The sequence below is a fragment of the Malus domestica genome, chromosome 04 (assembly GCF_042453785.1).
Source record: "Malus domestica chromosome 04, GDT2T_hap1".
Lineage (NCBI taxonomy): Eukaryota > Viridiplantae > Streptophyta > Magnoliopsida > Rosales > Rosaceae > Malus > Malus domestica.
Genome location: NC_091664.1, coordinates 25,724,756 through 25,736,243, shown reverse-complemented (window position 1 = coordinate 25,736,243; position 11,488 = coordinate 25,724,756). Strand labels below are relative to the sequence as shown.

General features: G+C 41.4%; 1 protein-coding gene across 1 annotated transcript; it reads right to left on the bottom strand.

The window, feature by feature from the left end:
- Positions 1-2,013: 2,013 nt before the first annotated feature.
- On the bottom strand, positions 2,014-3,052 carry LOC139195078 (homeobox-leucine zipper protein HAT5-like). Its single transcript, XM_070820267.1, has one exon. The coding sequence runs from the start codon at positions 3,025-3,027 to the stop codon at positions 2,014-2,016; it is 1,014 nt and encodes a 337-aa protein (XP_070676368.1). The 5' UTR covers positions 3,028-3,052.
- Positions 3,053-11,488: the final 8,436 nt, after the last annotated feature.

Sequence of the window (11,488 nt, the reverse complement as noted above, 5' to 3'; positions counted from 1 at the left end):
TGCTTGTTTCTTCAGGCAGATGTGGCAGCTTCTTTGGAAGTACAGCAGCAGTGGGAGACGAGTACTCGAGAGCAGTGCTAGGTAGGCAATCAGGGAAGGGTTCCAAGCAGTCGGTTCCTTACCCGAGTTTGAGTGGAGGTTCCGGCATATTGTTTTCTTTATCCTTGTCTTTGTAAGTAAGAACAAGGACAGAGGAAAGGACAGGGAGAGTGCATGATATGAGATACTCTTGCTTTCTACCCTGGTGATATAAGATACTTTTGCTTTGGAGTCATTGGCTTGCAGAGGTACCCCAAGGAATAAGGAACACTGAATGACTCGAGAGGTTTCGTTGGGAAAGCATTTTTTGAGATGAAGAAAGGCTCTGTATGTCTGCCTCGCTATGGAATGTGAAGGTGGACAGTTATAGGAATTTCTTTAGTACATGTAGAGGTACTATTCTTTTACTCGTGTCAGTAACCAATGCGTGATTGATCAGTATGGCTTCACGTGCTTTCTTCTTTATCAGAAATCTTCGACAAATTGTCCGTAATTTTCGTCAAGCTGAGTGTGCATGTGATAAGTGTTGACGAGGCTGAAAAAGACTGGCGCATCTTCGATATCTGGGATCGGCGCTTCGACAAATTGCCCGTGATTTTCGCAAAGCTGAGTTTGCGCGTGACGGGTGCTGACGAGGCTGAAAAAGACTGGCGCCTCTTCGATACCTGGGATTGGCGCTTTAACAAATTGCCTGTGATTTCCGCAAAGCTGAGTTTGCGTGTGACGGGTGCTAACGCGTCTGGAAAAGCAAGATGCTTATCCGATTTCTGAGCTTGCCTCTTCGATTTTTGAATCGGCATTTTCGAACTCTGAGCTCACCTCTTTGATCTCTGAAATCCCATCGAGTGCTGATTTTTATAGAGGCACGCAGTTCGTTTCAAAGCACACTTGAATTTTCGCTTGTAGAAACTCCCCTCTTGCACTTCTAAGATCTTAATTTGTCCGACCTCTTCTTTCTTCAACACCTTTGAAAATGTCTGGGCCCTCCGACCGTCGTTTTGACTTGAATCTTGGTGAAGAGGCAGTCCCGCCTTCTCCAGACAACATATGGCGCCCATCCTTCATATCCCCTACTGGTCCTCTTACCGTTGGGGATTCGGTGGTGAAGAATGATATGACCGCTGCGGTGGTGGCCCGAAACCTTGTCACTCCCAGAGATAACATACTACTTTCCAAACGGTCTGATGAGTTGGCTGTTAAGGATTCTCTGGCTCTCAGTGTGCAGTGTGCAGGTTCTGTGTCTAATATGGCCCAACGCCTATTTGCTCGAACCCGTCAAGTTGAATCATTAGCGGCTGAAGTGATGAGTCTCAAACAGGAGATTAAAGGGCTCAAGCAGGAGAATAAACAGTTGCATAAGCTCGCACATAGCTATGCCACAAACATGAAGAGAATTGACCAGATGCAGGAATTTGATGGTCAGATTTTACTTGATCATCGGAGGTTTGTGGGTTTGTTCCAGCAGCATTTACCTTCGTCTTTTGGGGCTGTACCGACTGTTGAGGCTTCAAACAGCCAACCTCCGACGCCTTCTCTTCCTAGAGCTCTGCCGAGTTGTAAGGCGCCACCTGATCATCCTTGAATATCCCCTCTTGTAAATTTGATTTGATTTGATTTTTTTTAATTTATGTATAATGCAAATTTATGTAAAATTTCCAAAAAAATAAATAAAATGGACCTTCTATTTCTCTCTATGCATTTGTTTTTTTTTTGTTTTTTCTTTTTTTTTTTCTTTTTTTTTCTTTTTTCTTTTTCTTTTGGTGCTGTATGCACCAAGTTCCATCATTTTTTTATTTTTTATTTTTTTATTTTTTTATTTTTTTACAATTTTTTTTCTTTCCGCACATGGTGCCCATGCACCACCAGAAACTTTTGATCTGCCATGGGGCTGTACCTACCCCATCTTTGATCCACCATTCCTCTTTTTTCACGTGGTGCCAGATGCACCACCACTTTTTTTTTTTTTTTTTTTTTTTAATTGTATTTCTTTCTGTATAAATTAGGATGCTTGGCGGAGGGATTTGTAGGGAAGGACGAAGACGGACGAAGAGCTGGAGTTTGAGGAAGAGCTTCTCGGCCGGCTAGTCGTTTGACAGCGGTCTTCGAAGTTGTTGGCAGCTGCGAGGCAAAGACATCGGAGAAGTAACACTGGCCGTCATCGCTACCGTCATCTTCTTCTGAGTGGACTCCTCTACGATGATGTTCTACATGATCATGTGGCGCCGTGTATTGATGATGATGATGATGATGAGTGTCATGATCATGAGAGTAGTAATTGTGGATGTTGTTTGGGAAATTATAGGAGTCACTGTTGTCCATAGGCTGAGGGCCTTCGGCCTCGTCCACCACGGCACTTCCTCCGCTCCCTGAGCTCAGGCGGTCCTCCACCTTGACGCTGCAGCTATACTGGAGACTAGTTATCGGAACAACCTCCACCAACTGATTACCGGTTGGAAGAAGAGGGTCGCGCTTCTCGTCATCGTGATCATCCGCTGCAAATGCTGCTGCTTTTGTGCTACTAGCCTGCTCTTTACCTCCAAGCTTCTCGTTTATGGAAACCACCTGGGATTTGAGCTTCTGATTCTCCTTGATGATGGAGTCGTAATCAGACAAAAGGGTGTCATAGGAAGACTTGAGAAGGTCGTAATCCCGCTCGAGCTGCTTGGTCTTCCACCGAGCGCGACGGTTCTGGAACCACACGGCCACCTGTCTCGGCTGCAGTCCTAGCTTCTTAGCCAGCTGCGTCTTTCGCTCTGGCTTCAGCTTGTTATCTGTCTCAAAGCTCTTCTCCAGCATATGCACCTGATCAAGAGTGAGGCGGCGCTTCTTCTCCGGCAGCTGCTCGTCGTAGCATTCCTCGTCGAACAGTTCGTCCTGCGACGAGGAGGAGCTGAAAAAAGGTCGCCTCCGTGAGCTCTCTTGATCCATCAATCCCATCATCGATCTTGGCCCTCGAAAAACGTGATCAGGATTCCCGAGGAACAACATGTTGCCACCACCACCTTGCAAAAATCCTATCCTCCTTCTCCGGCGGACTTTCAATTAAGCTCCGGCGGCCTTACCATCTCAATTTCCATGGAGGTTTTGGAGCGTTAAACTCCAACTTCTTGTTTGATAGTACTCTCTACTATTGAACCCGTCTTACATAAAGCTTCAATATTACTATATCTCTTCGCCATAACCGTAGTTCGGGCGGCAGTGCTGGAAAAGATCGGTGGTGGTATGATGGGATTTTGTATATGTCTTTTGGAGACTCCGGCGAGGTTGCCTTGGAGCACCAGTTTTTTCCGCCACAAGATTATGATTTTCTAATTAATTCCAGACCCCTTAAAACAAAGTACATAATAATATTCAGTATTTAAGAAAGAATCAACGGCGGAGAATTCACGCGCCACCAGTTCCTGCCAGCGCTCGGAGTTCACCAGAGGAAGATCAAGAGATCAGTTGTTTAGCTGGAAAAGATGATGGAGCCGGGCCGTTTTTTCTTTGAACCTTCGCCGTCGTCGGCGGTTTGCCAGCAAGTCACTTCTTCTCTCTTCTGGCGTTGAAGGCTTTTGCGATGGAAAGGGGGCGTGGTCGATCTTGTCGACAAGTATGTTGGTACAGGTGAGGTGCATCATGGTCTCCACGCAGATGAGGTTCTGCATCTTGTTGGCAATGTCCAGCGTCAGATCCGCCGTGGAGCCACCGGCACCCCAGGTTATGTCGCAGAAGGCCGGGCCGTGGGCCGCCATCCGATTGACTCCTTAAGAGTGAAGAACCATCACGGTGCGGTTTATCAGTGAGCAGCTTGTTTCCAGAAACCCCATTACCCAAATCAAAGAGGTTCACCATTCTTCCCAAGCATCCAGGGAAAGCCTTGTTCGCGTCGTGAGCTTTGCTGATCTGCATCTCGTTCATTTCAACCCCTGTGAGCGTCGAGGAGATGGGAATCTGCCATTCCAGCGATAATGCAGACAGAGGAGCTGCCGGAATCTGAGGTGGCGATTGGATCAGCGGCGGTCACTCTGAGCCCCAGCGGGCGTGGTTGGCTTCGGGTTTTCTCCTGTGAGCTTCCGCTTCCGCTTTCTCTCTCTATCTGGTTTCTCTCTCTTCCCCATCGACTTTGTTCAGCTGCGTCTGTGTGGTGTTCGACTTGAAAATGGTATTGTTTAATTGAGATTGATTTGAGAGAGAGAGAGAGAGAGAAAGAGAGAAGGATCAAAAACGGAAAAGAGGTAAGTTGGGCTTGGGCCTAGATTGGATTTGGAGGCTGTTTATATATATATATATATATATTTTTTTTTTGTACAAAGAAATTGTTGTCTTTGTAATAAAATTGACTTTTATTAGTCAAATCTCTAATAATTTTTTATTTTTTTTATTTTGATGTGACTGAACTCGAAGTTGAATGTTCGAGCTGCCTACGTACCCCTCCAAAGAAAGAGATCAAGTCATAACGTAGTTCAAATACATAGATTTTTTTTTTTTTGGTATTTTCTTTTTGTGCCGTTTGCAGTTTTAACTCATGCAGGCAAGGAGTGTTGGTGTCGTTTGCAGTTTCAACTCGTGCAGACAAGGAGCATTTGGTGCCGTGTTGCAGTTTCAGCTCGTGCAGGCAAGGAGCGTTGGTGTTGCCTTTTATGCTCGTGCAGACCAGGAGCGTTTGGTGCCGTGTTGCAGTTTCAGCTCGTGCAGGCAAGGAGCGTTGGTGTTGCCTTTTATGCTCGTGCAGACCAGGAGCGTTTGGTTTGTGCAGTTTAGGCTCATGCAAACAAGGAGCATTTGGTGTTGCCTTTTATGCTCGTGCAGACCAGGAGTGTTTGGTGCCGTGTTGCAGTTTCAACTCGTGCAGGCAAGGAGCGTTGTGCCATGCAGTTTAGAGTCGTGCGGGCGAGGAGAATTTGTTGATTTTGTCAAGCAATCCGGGAGAGGCGTTCCTCACAATTTTCATAGCAATGAGCTTTGACCGCGTGTTTGAAGAAGTTTTCGGGCAAGGAGTCGCGCATCGTGATGGGGATGGACGGTCTATGTGTCGAAATTTCATCATCTTCAACACGTTCACGTTGCTTTGAAGGTTGACAAGAGCTGCTTTGCCCCCTTTCCGATTGGCGGACTTGTGGAGGAGACGTATGCTTCTTGTGCAATTTCTTAGGAGTGACTTGAGTCCATCCTTCAATTTTGCTTGTCTTGGAGGATGCCCCCAGCGGTTGAGGTGAAAACTTCGAGTCGGAAGAGCCAGAAGTGAAGGTGGTATAGTTTGTGTTCACCACATTGTCAAGATCTAGCTCGATGATTCCTTTCTGAGCCAGCTTCATAATGAGATCTTTCAGCACAAAACATTTTTCTGTCGGATGACTGATGAAGCGGTGGAATTTACAGTACATTGGACTGTCAGTGCGATTCATCTCTTCTGGCCGTTTGCACTCAGGCAAACTAATCACCTTCTTTTCCAGCAAGTCTTCTAACATGGCAACCACATCAGAGTCGGGGAATGGATAAGTTTTCTCCTCAAGCTCCTTCAAAGTGCGTCTACGCATCTCTTGATCACGAAAGCCTTCGGCTTGAATCGTCTTGCCTCGTGTAGGGATTTTGACGGGAGTTGTGTTGACTGTCATTGCTTCTTTGGTGGATTTCCACGCAGTCTTCTCCAACTTTGGCCCAAGAACTTTGTCGTTCTTGTAGTCGGCGATCGGTTCTTTCTTCCCATGATGAGCGATGCTCAACTCCATGTCATGGGCGCGGGTGGCTAGCTCTTCGAAGGTCCGTGGTTTGATGCCTTGAAGGATGTATTGCAAACCCCATTGCATGCCTTGGATGCACATCTCGATTGAAGAGGTTTCCAAGAGCCTGTCTTTACAGTCGAGGCTTAGAGTGCGCCACCTGTTGATGTAGTCAATGACTGGCTCGTCCTTCCACTGCTTTGTGCTCGTTAGCTCTAGCATGCTCACAGTGCGGCGGGTGCTGTAGAAGCGATTGAGGAATTCCATTTCCAACTGTTCCCAGCTGTTGATGGACTCAGGCTCTAGGTCCGTGTACCACTCAAAGGCGTTTCCTTTCAGCGAGCACACAAACTGCTTGGCGAGGTAGTCTCCCTCCGTCCCCACATTGTTGCAAGTTTCGACGAAATGTGCAACGTGCTGCTTTGGGTTTCCTTTTCCATCAAACTGCATGAACTTTGGTGGTTGATATCCCCTTGGCATCTTTAGGGCATCAATCTTCTTGGAATAGGGCTTCGAGTAGAACAAGGAGGTATGTGAGCTCCCTTCGTACTGTGCCTTGATGGTGTTGGTGATCATCTCATGCAGCTGCTGGATAGAAAGAGATCCCATGAGTGCCGCTGCTTGGTCTGGCTCCGGCTTCCCATCGATTTTCTTCACCGGGGGTTCTTCATCTCCGCCAGCTCCTCCCTTTAATAGATCATCTTCTGGGTCGGGTTTATCGCCGTCCTGCGCCTCCAGTCGGTTGACTAGTGCTGCAATTTGCAAGTCTTTTTCTTCCACAGTTCGGGTTAGCCTTGCGATTGCTTCATTCATTTGAGCCAGCTGCTCATCGATTGAAGTTGCTCCAATGGTCATGACTTGCATGGCTGTACTGTCGCTTGAATCGGCATCGGAGAGCATGGATTCGGAGTATTTCCTCGGGCTTTCCCCTCTTGGTGCCCTTAGTGAGGCTAAGGTGATCAAAGGCTCGTGCCTTGGGTGTTTTTGTTCCCTTGGCAGAGTTGATGCATAGGTGAAAGAGGCGGCAGAAGTAGCTCTTGCCATGCTTCGAGTCGTGATGCCCAAAGTGACACCAGTTGCGATGAGGACGCTTTTGTTCTTTGCGCCGGTTGCGGGAATAGTTTGAGCCTTCCTTGATGCCATTAATTTTGGAAGTGCGCTTGAATTTCTTGAACGGAGAAAGAGATGAGAGGCAGAGATGATCCCACCGGGCGTGCCAATTTGTGAACACGGAAAATTCCTGAAACGAAATAGACAAGAACAACGTGCACAAACAAATATTTGTATTTGATAGTTTTGGGTTACAATCTCTCTCAAATTTGATCATCTGATTCGATCTCCGTAAGGTGTTGATTTGTGGATGTGTGATTGATCCAAATGGCCGTTGGGCTTGATCTAAGGATGAACGTTCTTCAAGGGCCGTGGACTTGATCTTGAAGGTGGATTTGAGCGGATCTTCAAAGGGGCTTTTGGGCTTGATCTTTGAATAACAGTGACGAACAGATCTCCAAGGGCTTTTGGGCTTGATCTTGAAGAACAGTGATGAACGGATCTTCAAGGGCTTTTGGGCTTAATCTTGAAGAACGGTTGGATGTGTGGATTTGTCGACGTTGTTGATCCAAAGGGCCGTTGGGGCTTTGATCTTGGATGAACGGATGATGAACGATGGTGCTTTCTTCAAAGGTCGTCGGGGCTTGATCTTGAATTGGTGGAAGTTCTTCAAGGGCCGTTGGGGCTTGATCTTGGAAGAACGATGAACGAAGAACGAAGAAGGCTTTCTTGATTCTTCGGGAATCTGGATGCTTCGGAGTTTCAGAGTTTCAGAGCTTCAGAGCTTCAAGGTGTAATATGAATTGGTTCCTCCCAAATGAATGAAATGGGCTTGTATTTATAGAATTTTCCAAGGCCTAATTTTGAATATAATATTCCAGATGAAATAAGTCGTTTCTGCCAAGTGTTGACACGTGTCCTGTTTGATGACTTTTCCAACTTATTTCGATTTTTGTTTAGACACACGCTACGTGTAAAATTTATGTAATACATGAGCGTTGAAACTTTGATTTATCGGTCAACATTTATTTACCGAAATTTCGATGTCTACAGGTTCTTCGGCCAAAGCCCCCCCCATTCATCGTGGGCGCGTGAGGCTCTTGGCCTTAACCTAAGGTGCTAGTTGTTTTGTAGGTGCAAAATCGTCCAAGATCGAAAAGGAGAAAATTTGCATCCACAAATCTTACACAAAAACATGCATAAATTGTATTTTTGTGTAATTTTCTTCATGGTCTTGGTTGTAAGTTTGTCAATTATGAATTGAATTTGAGAATATAATGAGCTCGATTCCATCAGAAAATATGCCATATTTCTTTCTATATTTTCGAATTACAACATGGAACCCTAAATTGAAAAGGAAAAAAAAAAGAATGAACAGAAAATAAACATCTCTTTGGTGTGTGGTTTTTTAATAGGAGGGTATTTTGGTATATTGATGTAAGGTTTTGGGTAGATTTGAAAGTTTTTATAAAAATTGACATTTATGAATTGAAGAGCTAAATTTTGGCTATAAACGATAAATTCTCTTTTTTTTAATATCAATAACAATTCCCTTTTTGTAATCATACATAAAATTGGTTTTTATACCTATTATTCCTAGGCAATACTTATTTCGTTGTTAATAGCTGTTGGGAATAGTAATGTTAGGTAGCTAAATTTTTAGATTAAAATTGAAAATTATGTGATGTATCACTAATAGAAAATAAACACGTTAATCAATACTAAAGTAATAATTCAATTGTCAACCACGTATCTGATTTATAAAATTTGGTCTACACAATTGATCTATCTAGCATTACTCCTAATGAAAATTATGAATAGACAATCTTAAGTCGGAGAATAAATAGATTTTTTGTCGATAACATCTATATTTTGAATTTTGAACCAAATACATTTATCCATATCAATTGTCAAATAATTAACAATAGTCCAACATATTATGAATAGGATAAAACCTTTACTTCTACAAGTATACTCATTATTCGTTACAAAGCTTTGCTTCTATACTTCATTTAATATAGAACAATTACATTTGAAAAAGAAATATAGAACAAATGTCAAATAATTATCCTAGTTTTCGTTACAGTAATGTTAGGAATAATTCATTTTTGTATGATATTAGTGTACCACATGATGTGACAAATAATTCATACAGTTAACAAACTCATTAATTAACATGACACGTACGCATTACTTGCCACATTAGATTAAACACTAGTATGACTGGTGCCCTTAGCATTTTCCTTTCTGACTGGTGCCCTTAGCATTTTCCTTTCTCTTATATGACTTGACTATTTATAGGAAAGAAATCCCTTTAGTCGTATGTTATCAGGGCAGTGCTATAGGCACCTGACCTGTGAAGCAGAGGGTGGTGCAGTCTATCCGTCATGCTACATTTACAATAGTCATTTCGACTTGCATGTTTAGTTCTCATAAGTGTTATCATCCATGTTGGTTAGATATGAGTCTTCTAAGTTTGGGAAATTGCCTTTGTATTTATGTTTGAGGTTATAAATTATGGAGTTACAATGAGTATTTTGATATGTTGACCTCTTATTTCTTTTCCATTGATTCTTTGGTTCTTTCACGGTAAAATTTGTTCTGAAATCAACGTTTGATATACATATCAAACGTATATGTAAGTTCTTGAGCATTCTTAATCAAATTTCTTTTCAACTAAAAAAGATCCAAACTCACACATTAAATTGTGAATAACTAAATAATTGTATCAAGCTAAGCTAGTGGGGCTCGCATCACGTGAACCCCATCTACAATAATTCAACATATCTGCAAATACATGGGCATATGCATTGTCCTAGATTTCAAGCAACTTATTTCTAATACGTTGTTTCAACGTATAATTATCCATGATCCCATCGTACTATAAATAATCTAATAATTCATGACAATTGTAGTCAACTAATTAAATTGTTTATTTTTAGGGTTCTTTAGATATAGACCCTTGTAACTCTTATTCCCTAGATAAAAACCCACATAATTCTAAACATCCAAATAAAACCCAAATTTGAAAAAGATTATCAAGTAAAAAAGTAATTGACCTATTATTACAAATATTTACAACTTGTGCCACAATATTCAAATCAAATTAATAAATGTTATTACTCACCTTATATATATATATATATATATATATATATATATATATATATTTGACACATTTTATTATGTAGGTAAATTATTTTGGTTGTATTTTGCATATATTAGGTTTGTTATTATGCAGGTAAATGAGTTTTATTCAAGTAAAAAACCTATGTCGGGTTTTATGTAGAGAAAATTAAGTTTTAAGGGCTAAAGTTATATTTTCAGTTATTTTTATTATGCATTATGCGTCACGTCCACATAATCATATGGTTAACTTTCTATGACAATTTATGCAAACAGACATATGAATTAGTTACTCACAAAAGAGACTACTACAACTTTACAATCCACATAATCATCTGGTTCGCTTTCTTCTTATGTGAAGAACCACAATAGATGTGAAATTTCATCAAATTTTCACATAAATTTACATGCTTCTGCTATTTTTGGGAACTTCACTTCGGACTTGGATTCTCTCCCCCTATCTTCCCTTCCCCTCCTATTTGAACTCTAAAGATTAAGCCACATCATCATCTTGTTTTACATTTTCTGTAGAGAGAGAAAGAAGAAGATGAAACTGAGAAAGGAGGGGAGGGAGGGGAGGGGAAAAGGGAGAAGAGAGAATTCAAATCTTCTCAGTGTTCAGTGGTGGATGTATTAAGGAACTAGGGTGGTCCAGGTAGTCTGAATAAGTGGTTGTGAAAACTTCCGAGGACAACCCAAATTTGGATAGGTTCTGCAAATGATTAACAAGGAAGAATAAGACTATTTTGTTTTTTTTAAGAGTTGGCCAAATCGACGTCTGAGCAAAGTCATCTAAAACAAAATAATTAAAAGCAAGTCTTTTTATTAAGCCATGTGAGGGAGTCCATTTTTAATTAAAAAAATTAATAAAGACCACCTTTGTTTGGTCTCTTATATTATGATCACTCAATGTTAGAATCTTAAATCCTCTATTGTCAATGTTCACATCACTTTTAAATTGACAGGACGCGAGTGTAGATAGAGAGATGGGAAACAGCCAACAAGAAATGGGTAAATTGCTAACAAATAGCTAGGGTGTCATGTGAAGTGATTCCCTTGTTGGATTTAATGTTTAAGCATGTTCATAGTTCAGTAATTAGGTTAAGCCAGCTTAATCTTCTATTAGTGAGCTAGTTTGCAATTAATTTATTAGTACTTTTAACTTTTCTATTAGTGAGCTTAATCTTCTATTAGTGAGCTAGTTTGCAAATAATTGAACTCTTTATATGTCTTAAATTCAAATTCACTATACCTACACGTAATTGTACTCTTTCAACAGTAGAATATTTATTTTTTTGTCTTTTATACTAAATTTAGAATGTGATTATTGTGATTTATGATATCTCCCTCTTTTTGATTTGGCTTAGAGTTCATGTTCACTTTACGATAAAGGGTGATCTTATGAGTATCATTTACTTCATCTGGTGGGAAATGAAAGCATTGATATAATAAAAATATTGATACTACAGACAAAGTTGAGGTTTCATTATAAAATCAATTCATAATATGAAGAATAACTCAAATATATAAGCACATACGAGGTATCTTCTTTTCTCAATGTGGGTTTGATA